This window comes from Limanda limanda, chromosome 16 (assembly GCF_963576545.1).
Source record: "Limanda limanda chromosome 16, fLimLim1.1, whole genome shotgun sequence".
NCBI classification, from domain to species: Eukaryota; Metazoa; Chordata; class Actinopteri; order Pleuronectiformes; family Pleuronectidae; genus Limanda; species Limanda limanda.
In genome coordinates, this window is record NC_083651.1 from 22,694,013 (window position 1) to 22,718,930 (window position 24,918).

Here is a 24,918-nt window from a genome sequence, read left to right on the forward strand (position 1 = left end):
CATTACGAAAGAGGGTGAGAAAATCAATCATCAATCACTGCTGTCCTGTGTTTTAATTATCTGCCGCCCGTGCTGCTTCACTCCACGTGAAGCACAACTCTTGCGAGTGCCGCCTTAATGGCTCCGCTCTCCAGCCACTTAACTGGTTAAACAAGTAATCCCCCCCGCAACTCTTGAACTAATCCCCCCAATGGCAATCTGATGCACTTGTGACAAGCCGCACTCACCCATCACCGCCAGAGCTGTGCCTTTGGCTAGCTCCCCCTTTAGAGACTCCAGCACTTCCAGTCCGCTGCCATCAAGATTGCACCTGTTGATAGTGCCATTGGCCGAGCTTATCCAGTAGAGCTTGCTGGCAGTGTAGTCTACTGAAAGACCTGGGAGAGAGAGACATGTGAAGAGAGGATCCCACGTTAGCTCTCATTGTGCAAGGATGCATTAGGATACAGAGCGTGACTTTCAAAACATGGACAGATATTTCACTTTTTTACTGCAAACATAACCAGAGACATAGAGATGGATACTAGAAAACTGAATCATAGAATGGTAAATCAATAGAAGGTCAGACCTGTAATATGAACATCATTTAAATATAATTTGAGACATGATAGATATGATTAGAGATTTGATCAGCGAGCAACTGTTGAGCTGTAGTCAGTGTGTAGGGAAGTGACGTGTGAGCAGAACCACAGCTGGCAAGCAGAGCAGACGTGTTCACTGATAAAGTTCTGTGTGTTTGTCTCAAGTGCACAGCTGAAGTTTTTTACATACACAGATTTTCAGATTAAATAAACGCCACACTCAACCATCTTAAGAGTTTCAAGAGATGGCAACATATTGTCTTGACTTATACGCATAACATATTGTCTTGACTTATACGCAGCACTGCAAATAAAAACGCTTCTTCTGGCTAAAGCACAAAATGTCCTACTCCTGTAAGTATGTAAAGCGTCTTTGGGTCCTGGGAAATGTGCCATAAAAATTATAACTATTATCATTATTTCAGAACTGCATCAATCACTGTGGTTACATGTGTCCGATTGAAACCCAATTTCTGGCGTTGTCGGGTTTAAATCGAAGATCCATTTCATGTAACTCCACAAATCTAGATTTCTTGTGTCCTACTGCAGTCGGATAACCACCCCCAGATAAGTAGATCGGATTTGGCTGTATATCGGACAACGCGCGCATGTAACCCTGGAAGCTAGACAACAACTGGAGATGACGTCTTTGCGCATGCTTGAGATCCTGCACCCCCCCCCCCCCTCCCTCCCTGGCCGTTCGCATTCTCAGTACTCCTAGAGTAAACATGCACAACATCATGTAGAGGGACGTAGCTTCACCTTGCTCTCCGTTCGTCATCTTTCTCGCATGCGTAGTTGTAGGCTGCTGTTGTTTTTTGTTGGTAGTCACCACTAGCTGTAATGAAAACAGCGCCACCTATCGTAGCGGGGTATGAAATGCTTTCGGACAAGAGTCGGATTTCTCAGTGCCATGTACCCTGAGATAGAGCAGTTAACCCCCCATGGATAGAGAAACCGGGCTTCAGCCGAAATCGGGTTTATGCCATCATGTAAACGTAGTGAATGTAACAGCTAAATACTGTATTTGGTTGAGGTCTGATATAATGGTTATGTGTCTGTTGGCTAGTGTTGCCGGGGATCTCTTTAAAACAAGTTGGCTTGAAATATGGACAAGACAGAGACTGAACGCTTTTAAATCCATTTCCTGGTTGACACCATGCCACCGTGTGTGAGATTCATGTCTGGCAGGTTCACAGTCACAATGTGCCGTTAATTTAGCCTCGTCCCCAGGTCCGCACGGCACTCATAAATGAAGCCGGTCAAATTCAGCTCGCTCTGTTATCTGCGGCGCTGACAGGCCCAGGAGAATGAGGAAATACAGTGGAGTCAATTATGCAGTTTTGTGGTAAAAAGGGTTTGACCTTCAACTGTGTGGCAACAACTACAAGAGATGAGGGCCAGATGATTGTTTCTGTTAAATCAGGCAACAACTGCTCGATCAAGCACACTTCATGTCATGAATTTACACTCAAAAGGGGAGAAAGGATAATTATGGTGACAGCACTCACTCATCAATGACACTAATCTATTGGAATCAGTGCTTTGCAAGTTAGACATGATTGAAAGAATCAGGAGGGCTAAGTTTCCAAGAAAGAAAGTTGTACTTAGACTGTTACCCTCGGCTATTTTAATACCTCAGAGTATTTCTTTACTGTTAAGATCTGCTAAATTATAATAAAAAATGATCTATTGCTGAGAAAACTTGATTTTGATTTATGTCTCGTTTCTTTTCCGGGGGCGGAACAATCCAAATTTTTCTCTTTTGGAAGATATTAACTCTCCTCTTCTATTTACATGTTTCACTTAAAGTTGACCTGCCAAAATACACTGTTCAGTCTGTATAAAAAGGCCTTATCGAGTCAGAAGAGTGGTTTGTGCGCTGCTGCAGAGATGCTTCACCTGCTCCAAAGGTGAGAATTTCAATGATGTTTAACAGATGAACCTGAACCTAAGACCTCGTCATGGAGCGCAGAAGGCTGTGTTTGGCAGATGGAAGTGGGAGGCGGTGAACTCGAGCAATATGCAATCCAAATGAAAGCTGTTACCATTACAACACAATGTAGAGAACAACCAGCAGCTTTGAATGTGACATGGTGTAATGATCCCTTTACTGTGGCCTTGCAGAGCGACACATTGAAGAAACGTATTTTAACGGCAGAGCAAACCAGGTTCATCCTTTCATAGCCGCCATGTTAAAGCCGCCACATAGATGGATGCACTCTGTTTGATTATGTTTCTGTTGGAGGGAAATATTTGAACAGGACTTGTCCACATTAAAGGATAAGAATGATGGATTCACTACAATCTTATATATTGCATAAAATTAATAATAATAATGAATCTGCATGAATAAACATGCATGTTTGCTGTAAGAACATCTGTAATCTGTGCAATACACATGCACACAAGTCTGTCAGTTCAGGTTTAGAACAAGAATATCATCAATAACATCAAATATATTATTCTATTTTGATAAATTTACATATAAATGAGATTTAAAAGTAAATATATTATGTCGGATTCAAATTGTTAAGCATAAGTGCAAACATGTAACACTTTAGCTTTGCATTAATTCGTATAGATTTCAAAGGACTTGAGCATTGGCACACATGCAAAGCCTCGGACAGTCTCTACCAGACACTGACATTTTCAAAGAGTTTCTTTGACGCTGCCTGTTGCGATAACATCACCACGGAGGAGGTGGCTGTTCTTTCTGATTCTCGCTGACGTTGTTGAAGCAGAGAAAATGTCAGAGCAGGTACAAACACCACGTCTGATTCTATTTTTAAAAGTCGATATGTGTACTTGCGTGGAGTAAATTTATGATAATAAGATTATGGCAAAGTGAGATTATTACAGTTTTCTACTAAACACCTTCGTCGTGTTATCTTCATCATATCGCAGCTCAAATAGGGGAATTGCCTGAAATGAATTGGGAATGAAGTGAGCACAGATGCAAAGCGGTGCATGCAGTGAAACAGCTGCTGAAGCCGGGAAATTTAATTGAATTAAATTACCATAAATTGAATCTATAACCAAACAAAACTGACAAATTCCCTCAGATGTATTTCTTGTTTTGTGGTATTAAGATGTTTGCAGTGGGCTACAATGACAAATCAAATGCCCTTGAGTTATCGGGGAAACCGAGTTATTAGAAACCATGTAACCTTGTCATTTACGTTCAGAGTAAATCAGATTATGAAATGCACGTTTACATATTATAAACAGACAGAGCTCGGTCACATGTGAGCTTCAACTGTTCCAGTTCAGTGTGAGATACTGACCCAAAGGATCCCTCTGGTTCTGCTGGAGGACTTTGCTGTTACTCCCGTCCATGTTCGCCATGTTGATGGTGTTGCCATCTGTCCAATAGATTTTCCTGTGTGTGGAGGTGTGAGGTGAATATGTAATGATCCAGTCAGGCACGAGCAATAACAAGGTGTATAACAATCAATACATGTTTCTTATTAATTGTGCCTAGTAACCTGATAGATTCTGTTCCACGTGTCAACTTGGTAAAGACCTGTGAATATATCCAGCTTGTAGAACATCGTGTCTTTACGACGAGTCTCTGATCTTACTTGTACGTCTTGTGGTCCATTGTCGGGTCTCCTAAGACCATGCATTGAAAGTAAGGAACTGACACAGTGAACAGACGGCTCTAATCTACTTACCCCTTGGCTGGGTGCACTACAAGGCACCTTGGCTTATCAATGCCGTGGATGATGGAGGTCTTCAGGGAGCCATCAAAGCGAGCCACATTGATTTGTGACTCGTCATTTTCAGAGCTGAGCCAGTACAAGTTCCTTGAAAGCCAGTCTAAAGCCAGGCTGCGGCAGTTCACTATGTCTGTCGGGAGAAGAACATGGATAAAAACTGTGTGCTTTTTCAAAAATATAATGCAAATGAGCTCAGGTAAATTGGCTTCATCGAACAAAAGCAAAATACGGTACAAATACTATGATATTCAACAAACGATGTTTACTCTAAATTGATGCAATCATCTCAAACAGACACAACAGACACATATAATAATTACAACCAACAACACCCACCTGCAGAGATAATGGTCTCTAGCTGGGTGCCGTTGATGAAGGCCCGTTTGATGGTTTGTGTTTTGATGTCGGCCCAGTAGATCCTCTCCTCCTGGGCGTCGTAGTCCACCATGGTGACGTCATCAATGTCCGGCACCGTCAGCGCCGTCATGACGTTCATGTAAGGATTGTCAATGTCCACACCGCGGATCTCAGACCGCCGCACGTACAGGAGGAACCGTTTCAGTGCTGGTGTGAGGATTCAGAGAATAATCATTTGAGTTATCAGATCCGAGTGTGGGTGTGACTGTTATACCCTAATGTAAATACTAGGATCAGTAAAAGGGGATGTAAACAAAACACCTTCCCCCCTTTTATTTACACAATCTATTTTGTTTTTTTACCCTGATAAAATAAGAAGAATGCAAAATGAGAAAGGTCTTACTCACCAAAGCAGGACTGTTTGTTGTTTGAGAGCTTCATGAGGTGTGGACAGGTGCAGGAAGCAGTGCGATTGTAATTGATGAGACACAGATGTGAACAGGGACCACGTCCATCATTCTCTTCACATGGGTTGGAGGCTGATGGGAGGAGAAGGGAGACAAAGAGAAAAGGGATGTGCCAGAACACAGGGTGTTAGCAGGGAAGGTGGCAAGCACATCGATAGGCCGGGAGAAATATTGGACATGGAATGAACAAACAGCCTCTGCAATATAATCAAGTATAATTATTATAATTATAGTTTACTTGTATAGCACCTTTCAAAACCAAAGTCACAACAGACGATATAAACAGAGCTGCCGGAGTAAAAACAAGAGAGACAGACGTCATCATAAAATCTTCCATCAGTATAACCAAGAACAATTAAGCTTGAGAAGAAATTTCACAGGAGATTTTGAGCTGGTGAGTCTGAGCTCCTCAGGCAGGTCATTCAGGAGCTGAGGTGCCGAAACAGCAAAGGAACGATTCCCTAGACTCATGAATCGAGTATTATCTGGTTTGTGAGTGAGAACCTCAGGCTGCACACATGCTGGTCGAGGAGGAGCAGAAATCAGAAAGTCTGCTATGAAGAGATTTAAAAAGGAATTAAAAACAAGATTAAAATCAATAAAAAGATTTGGTAGCCAGTGTTGAAACTCTATAAAAAAAATCCTCCCATCATCTACACTTCTTATCCACTGAGGGTTTCAGGAGGAGCTGGAGTTAATCCCAATGTCAGTGGGAAGCTGGTTAAAACCCCGGACAGGTCACCAGAGAATCACCAGGCTGACACACAGCCATTCCCTCTCACAATCACACCTACGGTCAATTCGAAGTCTCTAATCCTCCTAACCTCAATGTGCATGCCGTTAGACTGTGTGGAAACTGGAGAACCTGGAGGAACTAGGGACGGGAATCGGCAGGGACCTCCCGATATGATACTATCACGATACTTAGGTGGAGATACGATATGTATTGTGATTTCTGTGGGTATTGCGATTCGATAGTACGATTTCCTGGGATTTCTTTTCTCTCAGATTAACTGAGCAGAAGTGAAAGATCGATATTATTTTCAAATTTGTCTTTGTCAGGGGCAACATTTTCGAGAGTAAAGATACAAAGATTATTAAAGTTGTGTACTGGTCCAACAATATCAGAACTAGTTTCTCTGACAATAGATTGGAGTAATGGTATCCAAAAAAAGCGAGGTCGGACGTTGTTAACACTAAAAACATGTATGTACACCAAGTGAAGCGTGTGACCATGGTTAGCAATATTTGTTGTTTCAATATACATAAATATGTGATACATGGGAATTCAGAGACGGCTGAGTTTGAACAATCTTCTACTTGAAACAGCAGACTGTAATAACCGTGTCAGAGTCAGCACTGATAAGAGGAAGTCGGAGAACTCAGAGAGGAAGACTGAATCGGATCCAGAGGGTGATAAACAATTAAACAGAGATAAGAGAGTACATTACATTATTTGAATGATCCTGCACACTTACACGCTGCATCTATAGCCCTGTGTCATCATGCCCATCAAAGAAAATGCAATTTCTAGAAAGAAAGCAAAGCTGAAAACAATCATCATCGTATTAATGTTCTCTGTTATTGACAAAAAATTACAAAGCATGAAACCATGATAGTTCCGTAGAGAAATATAAAAATCAATTCAGTTTTTAGATTCAATTTGAAACAAGCTCACAGAAAACAAGCTCCAAGTAGGAGAAATGACACAATGTCCTTTTTACTCCTTTTTTTAAAAGGAAAAAGTTAGGTTTTGAAAAAAATATTAGCTAAAACTTATAGCTATATTTAGTCTTTGTGACCTGTCAGAGGTTGAGGGTGACATTATGTCAACCACCATGTTCCTGTAGGGCAGCAGCATAATAGGTTAAGACCTGTCACTTCCCGGCAGACATGCACAGCAAGCTGAATTTCACCAGCTCTTAACGTTTAAAGGCACAATACATTTGAAGGACCATATTCAGAAAAAAGGGACGTCGCCCACAGTTCAGCTATTTCCCATTATTCTGCAATCACATTTCATGCATCAAACTCCTCCATCTACCGCGGGTGATTCATGTCAAACAAGCTCATTCAAAGTTCATTTCCAGGGCTCCTTCAGTAGAACATTGAAGAACGGCATAGCAACACAAATGTGGCTTATTTAAGTAGAAAAAAAATGCAGTGTTTCGAGCAGGAAACAACACCCAGCTGAGTCAGTGTGGGGACCAATCACAGCAGCGGTGTATTCACCTGATTCGTGCTCTTGAGAGATGACAACCAGCAACAACCGAGACGAGGCTCTAACCTGTCGGATTCCTTTGCAGGAAATAAGGGTACTCAGAGGAAATGAGCAGATGCTTATTTTCAATCTCAAAAAGCATATTGTGAAAAGACGCAGCGTCGTGATTAGATGTTCAAAGACGTCATTATCTGTGTCTGTTCAAAAAACTAAATGACATGAATCTGCAAGTTACAGATCTGTAAGAAACAGGTTGGGTTGCAAAATGAAAATATAAACTATAAAAGATAAAGATAAAACATTCAGTTGAAGGAATAATGGCTTGATGGAGAAAATGTTCCTGCAATTTTCAGTGCAAATGTAAATAACTACTTTATAAGTGGAAAACAGAAAACACATGAACTTTTTCGCAATGTGAGGATTTGACAAAAATCCAGCGACAACACAAGGCTCTTTCTTTGTTACCTCCACCTCGTCTTTCTAGATGAGACAGTTTAATCCCTTTTCAATAACGTAGAGCCTAATTAGATGACTTTCAACAGGTTCCAAGTCTCATTTCATGGTATGAAAGGAAAGAAGTCTTTTGTCTCACTACCGCTCGTCCTCGATTCAAGAGACGGCTTGGTTGATTGTTCTGTGTGTATTAACGCTGCATATGTGTCTATTTGATTTTGTAGGGAGTATTTGCACAGGCCATTCAATGTTGACAAAGATGTTCTCTGAACTTGTTGTATTGCATGCGTTTTCCTGTCTTGCAGTGCATTGACCTCTCAGAATGTAAAGAGTTTCACAATGACTTGCTAATAAAGACACATTCCTGCTTATCATTGATCTTGTGGCCTTCCTTCAAAAATAATATTATTAAACTCATTCATTTCAAGGTACTTTAAATATATCAGTTGCTTTTCATTATTTCTGCTCTCTCTCATAGCGTATTAAGATCCAGGTGCATCAATATCAGCGACTATACAATTTAATACACAAGTTATTCCTGCCACGGAGAAACCTATAACTGCTGTACTTATTTGTTTCTCTGCCTGTGTCAAACGTCTGTTGACACAATTATAGAGCAGTTTGTCTGCCTGCAGTAAATGTATCTTCTAAATGGCATAAATATCCTTTTGTATTTGGAAAGCTTTGCACATATAGAGCAAACAGCAATTATGAAGGTTACGATCCAACTAAATTATCCTCAGCACCTTCTTCATTCAAGTACTGCCTTTTGAATAAACATAAGTATACGTACATTTTCCATCAGTGAACCAATTCTCCTCTCAATATATCAATTTTTTGTGTAGTGTGTAGTGTAGTGAATGTAGTGAAGTAAAATTAAACAGTACCTGACGATAAATCCACTTGATACAAGTACAGATACATGACAAATACACTTAAGTACAGTAACATGTACTTAAGTACTTCTCACCACCATTGTTTTCCTACTAAGTTGATTAAACCCAACCCAGCTGTTGACAGGGGACATTATTTTCTTCACTGTTATTATTTTGGTGTTTATAATAGTGCAAGTAATGAATATACTTATAGTTACTTTATGACCCCCAGTCTATGATCAACTAATCACTTGTTATATAATAACTGTAACTGTAGCAACAGGCCAATCAACCTCCTGATTTGTGACTGCTAGTTCCCCATTCTTTTGTTATACTGCTACCTTGCTTTTCAAATGACGAATCATTTAAAGGCTGCCGGGCTCCAGTGGACCTGCACCTGCTGAACAGCTCCTGAGACAAGCCTCATATGTGCTGCTCAGTCCCCCCCCCCCCTCACCACATCCCTCCAGCTGATCGGGGTCTAGCGGAGCATCACATCTTTAAGGCCTAGGTTTGTGGCAAGAGTGGATAATAGCCAGATCCCCCCCACCCCTCACCCCCTCCCTCCAACCCAGATGAGCTCTTCTAAATCGGATTAGGAACGCTTACCGTCTTCTTTGGAAAAAAGCAGTCCCATTTGCCTCCACTTATCTATAGTGAACAGTCAGGAGGATGCAGATCCAGGAAGGAAACATGCAAATGAACTTGTGACACACTGACGGAGCAGTGCATTAGCACCGGAGTAATGCCCATTGAGGGACGGGGAAACTTGGCAATGCAGGAAAGGGCAGTTGTTGAACAGAGTGCTCAGTCAGTCGGCCTTAGACAAAATGATCCATCCTCCAGTGTCTTATTTTGGCAGAGCTGCTTTAAAAATCAATCAAAAATCTATGTATACAGACTGTTAACGGGACTGAAAGAGAATTGAAAGCAAATATTATTATTTTTTATCCTCATACATGTTGATCTGCATATGAAATAAAAATGGTCTGATGTATCTAGTTATTTTATCAGACATCATATGAGCCGTGACACTTTTGTGGTCAGAATCTTTGAATACTCAGCTTTCACAAATATTGATTACTCATTCAATTGTGACACTTCACTTCAGAAGCCTTCACTGAAGTATATTAAGAATATTAATGAAGGCTCAGACCTTTTTAATGTATTTCCTGGCATCACAATACACTATTCATATTACTAATTGATATGTCTATTGGATGTGCCACAATTATTCGAAGGCAGATGTGGTTTTCATTCTGAAGCTTTCTTTTTTCACGTGCGGGGGGAAAACAAGATGAAGTTTTAATATATAGTAGTAAGTCAATAATTTGGATTATGAGAAAACACATTCAGAGGTACCCAGGGGTGGACTGGCCATCTGGCATACCGGGCATAATCCCGGTGGGCCGTTGACCCAATGTGGGCCGGTCTGGTCCGCTATGTTGTTGTTTTGTTTTTTTTCTCTTCTTCCTCTCTAAATTCCCTCCAATTGGGCCGGCCAATTGGCTACAGAGGGCTAGCAGTGTGTTGCCAGCATCGACACATATTATTGGTCTATTGTTTGTCATTGTCAATCAATCATGGGCTGACAGGCTCAGAGAGCCGTGACAGTGCTGTCAATCACAACACAAACCAGGGTGGGGCGGGACCTCATGGCATTGGCGGGGGGAGTCGCGGGACGGGCTGCTGCTGAAACAGAAACTTAAAATGGATAATAAGAGTAAAAAACGCATCGGGGGAAAAAAGCAGAAGTCTCTGGAGGTGGAGGCTGCTAAATGTGCCAAACTGACGGACCTATGTGGTGCCGGGTTCACCAGCCCAGCAGCAGCAGGTGCGCCGGGAGACGAGCGAGGAGGACTCGACAATGATGAGCGAGTGGAGGCAGACATGTGAGCGCGCATTTTCAATTTTCAATACATTCTCCAAACTGGCTCGTTACTTGAGCAGCGGAGGTTGGCGTCGCACGCCTCTACCCACGGCGCACCTCTCTCTCTCTCTCTCTCTCACTCGCTGCCCCCTCCCTCCTGAGATGTGCAGGTCCCGGTGGCGTGTTTGCCGTCGGGGGGGGCAGCGCGAGATGTTGGTCTATCCCTCCGCAGGTTCACCTTCAGAAATCTTGTTACGACTTTTACTTCCTCTAGAATAGGATAAGAGATAGTGTCTTATTTTGTGTGCCTATAGTATAGTGGTTATACTGTGGTTTATTAATGTTCTTGGGCAGACACAAGAGGCACTTGTTTATAGTTAATTAGAAGTTCAGATGCACTGGTCCATTACTATTTGAACCTCAGCATCTAGGGTTCAAAATTGGTAAAATTATACATTATATGCATATTGTTGTTGTAATTTTTCAGTCAGTTGAGATAAATCTTGAGGAGAAACATTTTGGGTTGTTTTGTGTCTGTATAGACCTACTATAAAAAGCACTTTGCATTTTTAATTTTAGTTCTTGTACTTTTGATACTTAAGTACATTTCAACACCAGATACTTTTGATACTTAAGTACTTTTAATATGAGCTACTTTAAGACATTTAGAAGACATAAGTTACGTCAATTTAATGGCAGATGTGCTCGGCTAATTATGTGGGCCGGTCTGAGCCAAAAAATGCCCGGGCCGTTTTGTTCTCCCAGTCCAGCCCTGGAGGTACCACTAACTCAAGCTAGCTAATTCTTTGCATGAGTACCTTTTTCATTCAGACAATTGCTCACTGATTGACGGGCCAAATGAAGGCAGAGGCAGAAGTTGAAATGAATGACATAGTGCTGCTTTTTTACCTCCTGTCTCTTCATGAGAATGAATTGTTTTAAAGGACAATTCATTATTCGTCAACAACCCAAGTACTGGAGGGACTTAAGGACTTTCAAGATGATAGGATGTGATGAATTTCAACCCCTTTTGTGCGATGAATTACCTATGAATGATAATCCTCAATATAAGTACATGACTTTATGCTTTCAAACTATGTATAGATAATGTATACAACTAAATTGGTATGCCAATAAGTAACAGATCCCTTCAGCAAAACTGACATATTAAAAAAATATATAAATTCCAGCTTAAAAAAGCATTTTCCATTTTTCTATGAGCACAAGCAGAAAAGCCAGTAAATCTGTCCTCACCTTGTGGCTGCCTGCTGGGGTGGAAGATCTGCAAGTCAAAAGGCTGGGCACTTGTCTTCTGGATGACTGTCACATTTCGCCCAGTCCACTTATTGGCTCTCGCTAAAGTATTGGTCCTCCAGTCCGTCCAGTACACGTTGCCTCCATACAGAGACACAGCAAAGGGATGGGACAGGTACTCGTGGCCCCTGAGGATCTCAATGACCCCGGTGCCGTCGTAGAGTGCAGAGAAAATCGCATCAGAGCTGTTCAAAAGAGATGAAAATCAAGGGCCACATCAAAGTTTAAACTGCTCTTCAAATGCATTGAAAGGGATCAACACAAGTAGGCGGATCAAAGTTTAACCCACCAGTCCACTGATGGTACTGTTAAATTGTTCAAGACCCTCTCAAAGCCAAATATGGCCATTGTACTAAGATCTTTAAATACTAGATGTCATCCATTATTGAACGCCCACTGGTTGTACATCAGTGACTCAAGGGGAATATCCACTGAATCCTTTGCAGTAGAACATGTCATACATACAAACGAAAGGTGTGAAAGCTTCTGCACTCAGCAGGATAACTCTAAATGGCATACCGTGCATCTGTCCAAACAATCCTCTTCTCCAGATGATCCAGAGTCAGTCCATTAGGCCAGGCGCCAATTTCCATGTCCTTAAACACAATGTGCCGACCTCCTCCACTCATTGATGCGGCCTCGATTCGGGGGAAAGTAGCGTCCCAGTCGGTCCAGAAGAGGATCCTTGGTGTAGAAACCCAAAAAGGCAGCAGTTAGTATCAATCACTGTCTGTTTGCTTTTACAAGGAATAGCAGCAATTAACCTAATGTGATTTCTTTAAAAAATAAAGGGATGTCAGACATTTTAACAATATGAACCATACACTGCAAACACACTAATGCTGTTCTGACAGTATGCATTAACAGACAGTGATGATGATGCCCGTCCCAAGAACAGCCCCAGCGATCCAGTGCAACCCTCAGCATCTGTGACAGGCCTTGAAATGGCAGACCATCTGTTTTATTATTACTTTTCACAGCTCAATGAGGCCTGAAAATGAACAGTGTCCTACTCCAACCCAGCAAACATCACTTCTGTCCTGACATGGTCCACAAAGTCAGCTATAGAATGCCAGAGAAAATGGGTGTTCAGGCTGTTCAGTCAAGTACTGACGACAACGAAACAGCGTTGGGAAGAAATATCCCTGTCCAGATCAATAGCAGTATTCACTGGATAAGGCCTCCCTGATCAATGACCCACTCCTTTGAGTGGATTCAAGTAATTAGATTATATTTATTACCCTGGGATGGAAAAGCGTCTTTAGGCACCAAAAGCACCCATTAATCCTACTCTGCACAGCCATGAAACGTAGTCATCCTCCCCAAAATGAACGGGTAGTATTGTAAAGAGTGCATGAGCAGATTAGTCATTTTTTAAGAGCGTTAAATTGATTTTAAGAATGTCTGGGTTTTGCTCTAATCTGAAATATACTGGCCACAGTATACAACCACTGGCGAGATCTCAGATGCATTAATCCGAAGTAACACCCAGTATGAATAAGTAGCATCTCGCCAGCAGCAGAGCATTTTTTTTTTTTCCAGTTTTGGTATAATTTGCCCTTTCACACATTATCTAAAAAAATGTGCCATGTAAAAAGGAAGAGACAGAAATAACCCAAACTGTGTTTCAAGCAGTTACTGTGAGAAAGTAAACCAAATGTTTCAGTTAATAGATAATATTCAGTCGGTTATTTTACCATCACTCTCTGGTAAAAGTAACATATTTCATTACATGTTTATAAATCTACCAAAGTGGAAAGTACCTACATGGACATAACTTTACCATCTGACTTTTTATTTTAAAACTTTGTGGATGTCATATAAGGTGTATTTTAGTAGATAGCTTATTGGTAGATGACAACAGGCATAAAGAGAGTGGAGGATCAGAGCTGAAGTCTCACAAACGGCGACAAGTCTCACTCATTATTAGTTGCTGATGCAAAAAACACGTCAAAAACAGCAGCAGAGCAGATGTCCTTACGTTGAACTGTCCTGAGAACATCCTGCTAGTAGGGTGAACCTATCTTTGACATGTGTATTTAAAACCCACATTAAATGAGGAGCAGGGCTGTGAGAGGCCTACCTGCTTCGCCAACACTACCACCACCAGCCTTGCATGATGATGTTACCCGTGTGACACAGATTCCAGTGCTGTGGCTGCAGCTGAGTCACTCCCGTGGATCAGAACACTCATGAGGGCCAAACAAGAACACCAGAGCTGCAACACGCACAGGCTCAGCTCTCATGTTCGGTGGCAGCTACAGAACATGTTTTTCTAACTTGTGACTCTAGCCTGCTGTTTCACTGAGAATGAATAGGAATAATGAAACAACTAAATATAGCCACTGAGAGCCTGTACTGTTCAAAGAGAAATATTTGACATTTTTAAAGACAAAATCAAAGTGCATTGATTTTGCACAGTGTTAAGTCCCAGACCTGCAATACACAAGACAATGACCACAAACCAATGCACTACACCACCACTCCACTAATCATTATTAAAACATAGCAAAATCAAGACATTGCATATGTTTCACAGGTTTAAGTGCAGAGTCGTCTTGTGAGTTAATGTAAGCAGGAGCATTACAACAAACAAATCACAGCATCCTGCCAATAGCGCAACCTTGTTTACCAAAGTGCCTGAACCAGCCAGGAGAGTCACAGCACACTGACACGGAAATGCTCCTTCACCGGCTCCTCCACCTGACAGCACTGGCAAACACTGACAGTTGTGTTTGATGGGGCGCCAGGCCAAGACAGAACTGCATGCCTGCTGGGAAGTGAACCTCGGTCTCTCTTCAGTGGTGGGTGTGCACTTTTTTTCCATATCCCCCACTCAGATGCCCCTAAATTTTTAAAAATATGGTCAGTATCTATCTCTCCTCGCAGAGCTCATGTCTTTGAGTCACAGCAGCTGCTGCTAGGCAACGGTTCTTAACTTCTAATACACAGTATTGAAGTGAAATTGAGTAGTCAAACAAAAAGGATGTCAACATCTGGCTGCTACAAAATCCAGCACCAGTGGTTTTGGTGTTTGTTTGATTTACAAGTGCGTAATGGATCAATAGTAGGGCTGCCGCGATTCGTCGACGTCATCGATTACGTCGATGCTGAAAATGCGTCGACGCATTTTTTTTTTAAACCGCTGGGCACATGCTGCCATAGACTATGCATGCCGCGGCTGGGGGAGCAGTCGCTCCGGCGCCCCCCTCCCCTCCACGCAGCCGGAGGCTCGGTGTACGGCCCGCCTCAAGTTGATTTTTTTGGGGGGGGGGGTCCTCGTCCACGGCGCCTTACGGCGTCGCTGGTGCGGGGGGCTTCCTTTCTCTTGTACCGCGGGGCGGTGTCCGTCGCAGGTGCGCAAGGCGGGCCCTGCGGGTCGGGTCCTTCTCGCGTCACCTCAGCTACGGTGCCCGCTGGGGGAACGCTCCTTTCGCGCGGGGGGGTGCTAGACTGAGTCCAGAACATGTGGACATGCTGACATTCTTAGATTACAACACACATGTCTAACTAACGTTTGAGTTTGATTTTGAGCTGGACACGATTGTTTCTTATACTTTAAACATGTTGCATTTTGTTTAATATGCAGACCTAACTTTTTATTTTGATAGGGGGTTAAATAGAAACTTTGATATATTTTTGAGTTGCACTGCTGACTTAACTTATAAGCCCTCTTTTTTATTTATTTTTATCACGTTGGAGTTGCTAGTTTAAATCTACAGTTTTGCACTTTAATATTTGAGCCTTTGTTTACATTTTGTTTTGTGCTGCATTATACGATGACATACAGTTTGTTGTTGTCAAAATAAAATTAACTGAAATGAATGGTCAATTTGATTTTTTTGGAGGAAAATTAGTCGTTTAGATTAATCGACTAATCGATAAAAATAGTCGTCCGATTAATCGATAGAAAAATTGTCGTTAGTGGCAGCCCTAATCAATAGACGCTCTTTTTGTTCGGGAGCTTGATCGAGTCATTAACTACTCACTCGCCGGTGGCTCAACCCTGAGCTCTCACTGTCTATATGTCCAGGGAGCGATGGTTGAAATCCAAGTTAAGACAAACCTACTAAACCGTTCTTAAACCCTCACCAGGAGGTTTCATATCTCTAAATCCAATCTGAACCTGACCAAACTGCTTCCCATAACATCACATAGACCTGTGCACTACACAGTTACTCACTTTGAAAGATTCATTTCATTAATTTATTTTAGGTACAACTTGAATTGTGCTTTTTCTGAGGTTATCTGCCGTTTTGCAAAATGTACCGTCCTTCAAATGCGCCCAGCACACGCTCCCACTTGGTGATGATAAAATGCAAAGAGAGAAAAAAAAAAGATAACTGATTTTGCAGTAATGATCTGTCCACATACCGAAAGTGACAGTCCAACCCTGTCTCCTCGCAATTAGGTGTAAATAGATTAAACTGCACCAGCAAATGTGTTTTGTAACAAACATAAGCACTCTCTGGTTTACACTCAAAGGCTAAATGTTTTTTCCTTTTTTCTGAGTGAATGAAGCGCTACATTTATTAACAGCAGCAGAATCACCAGGATGTAAGTGGGGTGGCTGGCAGGCAGGCAGACTGTCATGAGGCCTGATGAGATTACATTGGTTCAGATAACTAAAATATGCCTTTATTTTCATTCCTGATTTCTGCTTCATCTTCTCCTCATGTCCCCCCCCTCTGCCTGTCCAAACATAGGTCATGTCTACCCCTGCAAATACTTGTGCATTAATATGAGTACTGTACATTTTCTGCATCGTGCACATCATTTAACGCAGTGCGATGCGAAGCCAGCGACTCACTTTGCATATCGCTGCCACAGCTGGATTTACAAGGGGAATGTAAGGAAAGGTGAATTGATCCAGACGCCCAACAATCATGTAAACACTGACTTAGACTCAACCTACAGTTTTGTGTTTATTGCTCTTTAGCACCTCCCTGACACTTTGTTGGTCGTTGGTGGTTTAAGTAAACACTTTATCCTAAAGAGAATGGGCAACAACATGTGCATTGTTCAAATCATTGTATGACCAGCCTTATATTATGATCCTTAGTCTGGATTAAAACACTGTGAGTCCAAAACGTAAAGGCAATACAAAACAATTCACTGCTCAGTAAATTGTGTTAACATTAAATACAAATTAAGTGTACACAAGCAAACACACATACATATCCTTTGGTCAATGTTCAAGGGCTACAAATAGGCTTACATCCTTGTTCTGCATAGACTAAAATGTTCAATGTTTTTGTTATCTTAACATATGAAATATGTTTGTAAGGAGATACCAAGTTGATATGTTCTTACAACAAGATAACTTATTCAAAGTTTGTTTTTCACGACAAACCTGAACATTTAAGAACCGGACTCAGTGTGTTGCACATTAGAAGTGAGGATGAAAATGTGTTTTGTTTTGGCAGTTCTGTTTCTTTTTCAAATGGCAGGAAGGCAAAGTGTTAAGTCGTTGCACAGCATAACAAACTATTGCAGGTGTGAAGCTTCAGAGGGAGCCGGACCTGTTACCCCCAGTTTGATGTCAGTGTTGACCCACTAACAACCTCATTTAACAAAGTAAAAGGTTAATCATAACACTTGTTGTAACAAGGAAATGAAAGTTGATCAATGCAATGCAATTGGTGCTTTGTTTCCTCTAATGATTGCTTGCTAAGGCAAATGAGAGGCTGCTATTTCAGAGCCGCAGATCATCCCACTAACACTCTCCCAATGCATCTCAGCAGGATAAACAACTATAATTAAAAAATTTGGCCCACAGGGGAATGATGGACAAATAACAACTAAGCATATTTTTCGGCTTTAAGTGGAAGGTCTTGCTTAAAATGTAGAAAAGCATGGCTCAAGAAGAGGGGTTAAACAATAGTAAAGCGTTGGTTGGAGTGATGGTTGGAGGTGCTTTAGCTACATCAGTTGACATTACTGGAATGGAGAACACTGCACGGTTATTGATGTATTCCATATCTGCTGCTTTAATGGACCTTAACACAGCAGACATCTCCATACATCAAGGCAGATGCAGACGTGAGGAACACAAGGAAGCTGTAATTTGACTTCATTCCAATAATCTCCCTGGTTGATGGATGATAGAGCTACCAGGAGGCTCTGCACAGGAGTCAGTGTGAAACCTACCCCTGCCCTGGGTCGAGAGCAATGGCCCGTGGATGCTCCATGCCTCCAGCGATCAGTGTGGTCCGCATGTCCCCGTTAAGCTTGGCCACCTCGATCTGGTCCAGATTGCTGTCTATCCAGTACAGTTTCCCTGTGATCCAGTCCACAGCCAGGCCCTCCGGGGTGGCCAGGCCGTGCTGCACGACCACCTCAATCCCCGTCACCCCTGAAACGACGACATAAACATTACAACAACATGACTATGAAGCAGTAAATGTATTCAAGAGGCAGCGTTGGTTGGTTTAGCTTCAAAGTGTTGGGAAAAACATTCTAAAAGCAGAAGAGGAAGCTCAGAGACTCTTGAGAAACGCTATTTAATATAAATAAGATTGCTTTCTACAGGCTTCAGTTAAGCACGGTAAAGGGTTTTCCCACAATATTTATAATCCAGTTGTTTACAATTATTCTCAGCTGTTGGGGCTTAGCTCCATGGAGGGAAATAAAGGCCAAAGAACTGTGTGAACGTTCTTCCACTCAGAAAAAAAAACACAGTAAGGGAGAAGTCCTGATTCATCTTTTTACGAGAGGTAGATACTGTACAACAATAGCTGAAGGTTTCCGGACCTGCAGACATTTTTAAATAGGATGAGCTGAGATAAATGTCCAGGGAGCGACAATATCAACCCAATATATCAGAACTGACTTTGTGTAAAGAAAGTAGAATAAAACAGCGTTATCACCGGCAGTGTCTTTGACTTCCATTACAGCTACTGGAGCACAGATGAGCAAGACATGACTCGCTTTAGCCGATACATCACAGCAGCCTTTAGATTTATAGCAAATGTTTGTGAACATGGCAGTGTGTGTTTGTGTGTTTGTGTGTTTGTGTATATGTACGTACCACCAGACTCGGACAGCCTTCCCCTGTAGATCTTATCCTCCACCACGTCTGTCCAGTAAAGTAGGCTTTGATTGAAATGGAAGTCTAGTGCAATGGTGTTCCTCAGCCCCGGCACCAGCAGGCTGTAGTCCCGCTTGTGAAGGTCTATTCGTCTTATCTCGTGCCGGATTGAGAAAATGATGAAAGCCTCAAAGGGATCTGGTCATGGGGAGAGATAGGAAACGAGCAGCACATTTTTTTTAACCGTAGGACCACAGGCTCGCCGAGGTCGTGAGTAAATTGTAAATAAAAAAAGGTTTGACATTGTGTAGTCGAGAGTGTTTTGAACAGGATAAAAAGCAGTAACCGAACCCTTTATCAAAAGGAGTGAACTGGTATTCATCAATGACATTTCACACAAACATTCAGTACATCTGAGCGATATAGTTGGCAAATATGTTTGGCATACAAACCATGTACCCAATAACTAAAATGAAGTAAAACCAAGCTATTCAGCCATGCACATAAACATAATTCAGAAAGAGAAAACTACCTGCAATAATCTACGAATACACAAACACATATGGGGGCATGTCCATCCTTGTGCAAATATTGAGAATCAATATTCATTCTTTGGTGGAAAATTATTGGTATTTAAATCCAGAAAAGCTCATCAAAACTTGATGGTTAAGGTCAGAGTTTATAACAAACAAAAACAAGTGTACTCATAGATTTCTAGACTCCTTGGACACAACTTTTCCTCCAGGGTCCTTAAATCTTCAATAATTACCTTTCTGCCCTATAGTGCCAACAGTTGACTCATAATGAACATCAAGCAAACTCTCATAAAGTCTTCCCCTACTTTCATTTAATTACCCACATTCTTTAAGCGTTGTGTTGATCATTATTTGTTGTTTACACTAGTGCACATCAAAGAAAACGCATTAATGGAGTTTGAATTATCATCCAGCCATGCAATTAGATCTAAACTAGCTTGTTTACCCAGCGACCACATCACATTTACCAATGCTAGCTTAGTTTTGTGAAAAGCATTTTATCGATTTCATCGTGCTCTGGTATCATTCTATCCTGTAAGTAAATAATGTAGTTAAAATCTTCAATAAAACTCCTCAAATGAAAACATACAGCTTGTGTTTAAGCAGTGAGAGCATGAGTTAACAGAGTAAACCAATAAACACACAGAACCAATAGGCACTGATTATCATAATCTGGAACATGTCACAGTAGGAAACAATAGGTTAAAATAGTAAAACAAAAAATAGCTGGAATTCCATTTAGCTGCTGTCATAGTGGATTACTGTCATACAGTCATTATGTAATGGTGCACTTTCATTGGCTGTTTTTGGCCGGTAACGAGAACTGCTGAGTGGATGTTGGTCCATGTAAGGACCACTTTGAAGAATTCCTGAACTCCAACAACACAGCCTTTGAGAAGGAGAGCGGACTTGGAGGAAACCTCACCCATATCCCTGGAAAAGGTTGCCGCGGTAGTCAGGAAGCTAGTCAGGGGCAAGTTGCCAGAAGTGGTTTAGATTCGGTGTGAGATGCTGAAGTCTCTAAACATTGTTGGGATAACTTGGCCAACACACTCATTATTATCGTATGGAGATTGGGGACATCACTTATGAACTGATGGAACAGGGCATCACACTGTTCTGCCTTCCAGAGAAAGGATATGCCATGGGTCTGGAAAGTAGGCTCCTTTCGATTGTGGAACCTTAGATTCAGGAAGTGGACTGCTTCTTAAGTCTCACATTGCTACTTGAGAGATCATGGATGTTTGCCCATTCAGACCACATGTGCTTTGTTGACTTTAAAAAGGCCTCCATCTGGGTCCTTCAGGGAGTCTTATGGGGTTCCTGTGGAAATATGAGGCTCCTGGGCCTCTGCTACAAGCCATCTAGTCCATGTATAACTAAAGCATGAGTGGAGTTTTTATTTTCAGCAGGAAGTCAAACACACTCCCTGTGGACATCGTCCTCTGACAGCGTTGTCCCTCATCACCAATCCTCTTTGTGATTTTCATGGACAGGACTTCAAGGCGCTGCCATGGGATGTGATGTGTCCGGTTTAGGGGCCTTGGAACTTCTTTTCTCCCATTTGCAGATTATGTGGTTCTGTTGCATTCATCAGACTGTGATCCTCAGTATGCACTAGAGCTGTGTGTGTGTGAAACGTCAGAAAAAAAAGCCAGAAAATGGTGAATTGCGGTCTTCTGGGCTGGGACAGAGTTTTCTGCCCCAAGTGAAAAGGCAGCTGAGCCAGAAGGCAAAGCTTTTGATTTACATCACAATGTCTGTTACAACCCTCACCTATGTTCAGGAGCTTTGTGTCGTGACAAAGAAAATTGTGAATACAAGCCAGTGACACGAGTTCCCTCCACAGAATGGCTAAGACAAGGTGAGGAGCTACGGAATCCAAAAGCGAGGATCAGCTCCAAAAGCAGAGATGCTCCGGAAGGAGTCAGTTAAGGTGGCATGGACATCTGACTAAGATCTAGGTGCGTTTCATCTGAGGTCTTCCGGGCATATGAAACTGATAGGTGTCCCTAGGCTAGAACCAGAACCTGGTGGAGTGATTATATACACAGTATCTTATTTGGCCTGGGAATGCCTCAGGTTTCCCAGGAGGAGCTGGATGAATTACTAAGAAGAGGGATATCTGGACTACTTTGATTAAACTGCAGCCACTGCGACTCCGGTTAATCAGCAAAACACGGATGGATGGATTATATATTGTAAAACATTAGCGAGCAGAAGGGCAATTCCTATGTTCCAAAAACCAAAGCAGAGGGTACACTGAATGTTAGAGATGTTATTTTGAGTTATTTTAAATTATATCACAATACAGTGAAAGATTAATTACAGTTATCTGCTTCTATCAAGTCAAATCTTGAGGGGAATTGGAACAAATGCCCTTAATTTAGTTTCGTATCTATTTCACTCAGCTGGCTGTTGCTCTGCTGATCCACTGTCTAGAGGACATGCTTTCACCAACACGTAGCGGAAATTTACAGTATGTGCATCGGTTACATCCAAACCAATTTGCTACCAAATACTTTGGGAATCAACACATTACATTTTCCATTTTCTGAAAAAGGAGATACATTTGTAAGCAGTCTCTTTTGAGAAATAACATTTGTAGGGTCTCTGAGAAGTGGCTAAATCTAATGACAAGTCCTAAAGCTGGCAACAGTGCTCGCATACTGAACTCGTCTTGCCCACTGAGGCTTAGCTCAATCAGCCGGATTATTTCCAGCACCAGAACAGCTCTGCTTCTGAGAAATGTTTGTAAAACTAAAACTCAAAATCCATCACACACACTCGCACTTGCGCTTTCAAACTAATTTATCGACACACAGAATCCACCCTGTACATCCACACACAGGGTTTCAAATATGGGCCTTTCCGCAAAGCCTTATCTTCACAGCACTCTAGACTAAATAATACTTTAGGGAACATCGCTGTTTGCACACAAATGCAATTAAAATTGTGTCCTTGCTTCAATGACACATTTCAGTGCTGTAACCAAACTAGCTTCCCTACTACTGGAGAGAGGATTTGCATTTGCAGGTTTTCCTGACAAATGTTTTACTACAGCGATAAGGAAAGGAAATGGAGGTGCAGATGTGTACTCGGGACTGCAAACAATCCAATAACACCTCTCTCAATATAAAATTGGAATGTTTGTGTGGAATATTTGATTTATGATGAGGCTGTAGAATTCTGATTAGCTTCCTGGGAAAATAGTGTATTCTCTTCCTGCGTTAATGTACGATTAGAGCTGCGGCCGCCATCAATCTTGGAGTGAAATAGAGAGGCAAGTAATCAGAGCGAGGTCCATAAATCTGAATGTGACAAGCCGGCAGCACGTGTGAGTGTGTGTAACTATTGTATTTCAAGCTGTCTCATCAAATAGATTATTCAACGACGGCTTCAGAACAGCCCACAGTTTTAATTTATAACATGATATTACAATGGTGAAGCATTTGGTTGTAAGAGATTAGGCCTGAGGTGAACTTCTTGCTCAGCTCAATGAAGTAACAGAGCTCTGGTGGTTTGAGGAGGGAGAGCATGTTTCCTTCACTCAGCATCAGGACAGATGGAAACAGACAGGACTCATCACCCGGATGCCTCTCCAGATTTGAAACTGATTGAATTTGACCTGACAGTACTCTCAATCACCATCTATTACTATTCCTCCGACCACCCCTGCACTTGTTCAGCAGTCAAAGAAGAGCCGTACAATGCTGTAGTTTGACTTTTCTTATTTTCTTCACTATGGTAGGAATCTTTGCTTTTAAATAACATGCAAAACTCCATTTTTTTCTTAATAAAGGCCACACCAACATTGCAAGAATACAGTCTAAGACCAAACATTCCATCTCAGCAGCAAATATTGAAGACTAGAGGAACTAGTAAGCCTGAGGATACAATTTAATATTACTGCAGACACAAGCGCAGAGCCGCACAGCATCAAGACAACAAACAGCATCAGTAAAACAAACATTAAAAAACCAACGTCTGTTACCTGTGCTGTGACAGCTGTCTCCGTCTGCGTCGAGCATCCATCCTGGATAACAGGAGCACTTCACCGTGGTCTTGTACTGCTCACACACCTGGCTGCACTTCAGGTGGCGGCTGCAGTAGTCGACCACCTGGCACGTCTTGTTGCTGGAGTCCAGGTGAAGCCCAGGGGGACAAGAACACACGACCCCTGTCCCCGGTGCCACGGTGCACTGGTGACTGCACCCCCCTCTGGCTACCAGACACATATCTGGGGTGAAGGGAGAACAACGATTCTTAGAAGCTACACATTGGAAGAGAGGATGAGATTTAAAAGAGAAAAGCATTTGAAGTAATGCGTGTGGTGAATCGGCAAGACTGTGGTATTATACTTATTTCAAATTATTCCATGAATCTGAAATGGTTTGCTTTATATAATGAAGAGAACGTCAAGAACCTGCATTGTGTTTAATCTAAGGAAGATGAAGGTGTTGTATAATGAGCGTGCCTGTAGACAGCAGCCTGTGTGGAGTCACCTGGGAATGAACGGCTTTCATATCTGTCCCTGCTTCAAAAGGGAACATAATGCACTTTTCCCTTCGTAGTGATAGAAGGACAGACACGTCTTAACTTCATCCTCTTTATCTTTATCATCCTTTGATTCCTCTGCCCTGCACACCTGGTTCTTGTTTAAAGCTGCCAGGTCAAGACGGAACGGAATGAAACTGCCCTCCCTCTCTTTTCCCACCGTGATTAAGACTTTTATGTGCAAGGACAGCTTTGCACTCTCTCAGCAGGGGGGGGGGTAGACCATGTGGGTACAGTTGTCAATGGTCGAGCTTGGATCCTGCTGAGTTGGTGAAAATCAATTAGATCCTCAAGGTCCTTCTGAACACATCCTAATTGTCTATAAGGAGGCAGAAGCCCTCTTTTCAGCCACCGTAACACAGGCACTCAAGGGTCCTGTGGGCTCCCCCCCCCAAGGCTTGGCTAGTGACACTCTAGAAAATGAACCTCCATGTTTACACTGCTCACTTTAGGAGATTAGATGGCGAGAGCTGGTCACATGAGATCCATTTCTTCCCCTTTATAGGCTGATGGACAAACATTAGCCATCATGTGCTTCATGTTCTGGCCCTTAAGGTCTCTAAGGGAACATATATCGGCTCCTAGTCAGGCTCTAAGCAGCTGAATGTAAAGGAGAATGAGAGAGAATATCCTCAATGAGAGATACTTTAACATCCCATGATATGAGCTTATAAGAAGGGCCTCAGCAGGTAACATGTCCTCATTGGAAGATGTGACAATGTGGATATATTTCCACATTTTTACTGTAATGTACAATATGAGGAATTAGGTTATACAGCTAAACATAGAGTTGCACAGAAGATTGTGCAGCAGATTTTATTTGCAATGTTAATGAGGTTTATTTATTTACCGCTCTTTTATTTCCTCATAAAACAACACCACAGTGTTTCTATCCTTGAAGATATGACAATCAAAGGAACTCAAACACAGCTGCG

The 24,918-nt window shown here is 42.0% G+C and overlaps 1 protein-coding gene across 1 annotated transcript in view; it reads right to left on the bottom strand.

The window, feature by feature from the left end:
• Positions 1–24,918, bottom strand: part of lrp1bb (low density lipoprotein receptor-related protein 1Bb) — a 180,215-nt gene that overhangs the window by 74,796 nt on the left and 80,501 nt on the right. The window contains exons 23-32 of the mRNA XM_061088066.1: positions 23,421–23,666; positions 18,891–19,088; positions 18,011–18,215; positions 12,380–12,544; positions 11,801–12,045; positions 5,068–5,199; positions 4,640–4,867; positions 4,259–4,433; positions 3,869–3,963; positions 228–377 (exon numbers count right to left, since the gene is read on the bottom strand). Of these exons, the coding sequence (XP_060944049.1) occupies positions 228–377; positions 3,869–3,963; positions 4,259–4,433; positions 4,640–4,867; positions 5,068–5,199; positions 11,801–12,045; positions 12,380–12,544; positions 18,011–18,215; positions 18,891–19,088; positions 23,421–23,666 (1,839 nt within the window). The remainder of the gene's footprint in view (positions 1–227; positions 378–3,868; positions 3,964–4,258; positions 4,434–4,639; positions 4,868–5,067; positions 5,200–11,800; positions 12,046–12,379; positions 12,545–18,010; positions 18,216–18,890; positions 19,089–23,420; positions 23,667–24,918) is intronic.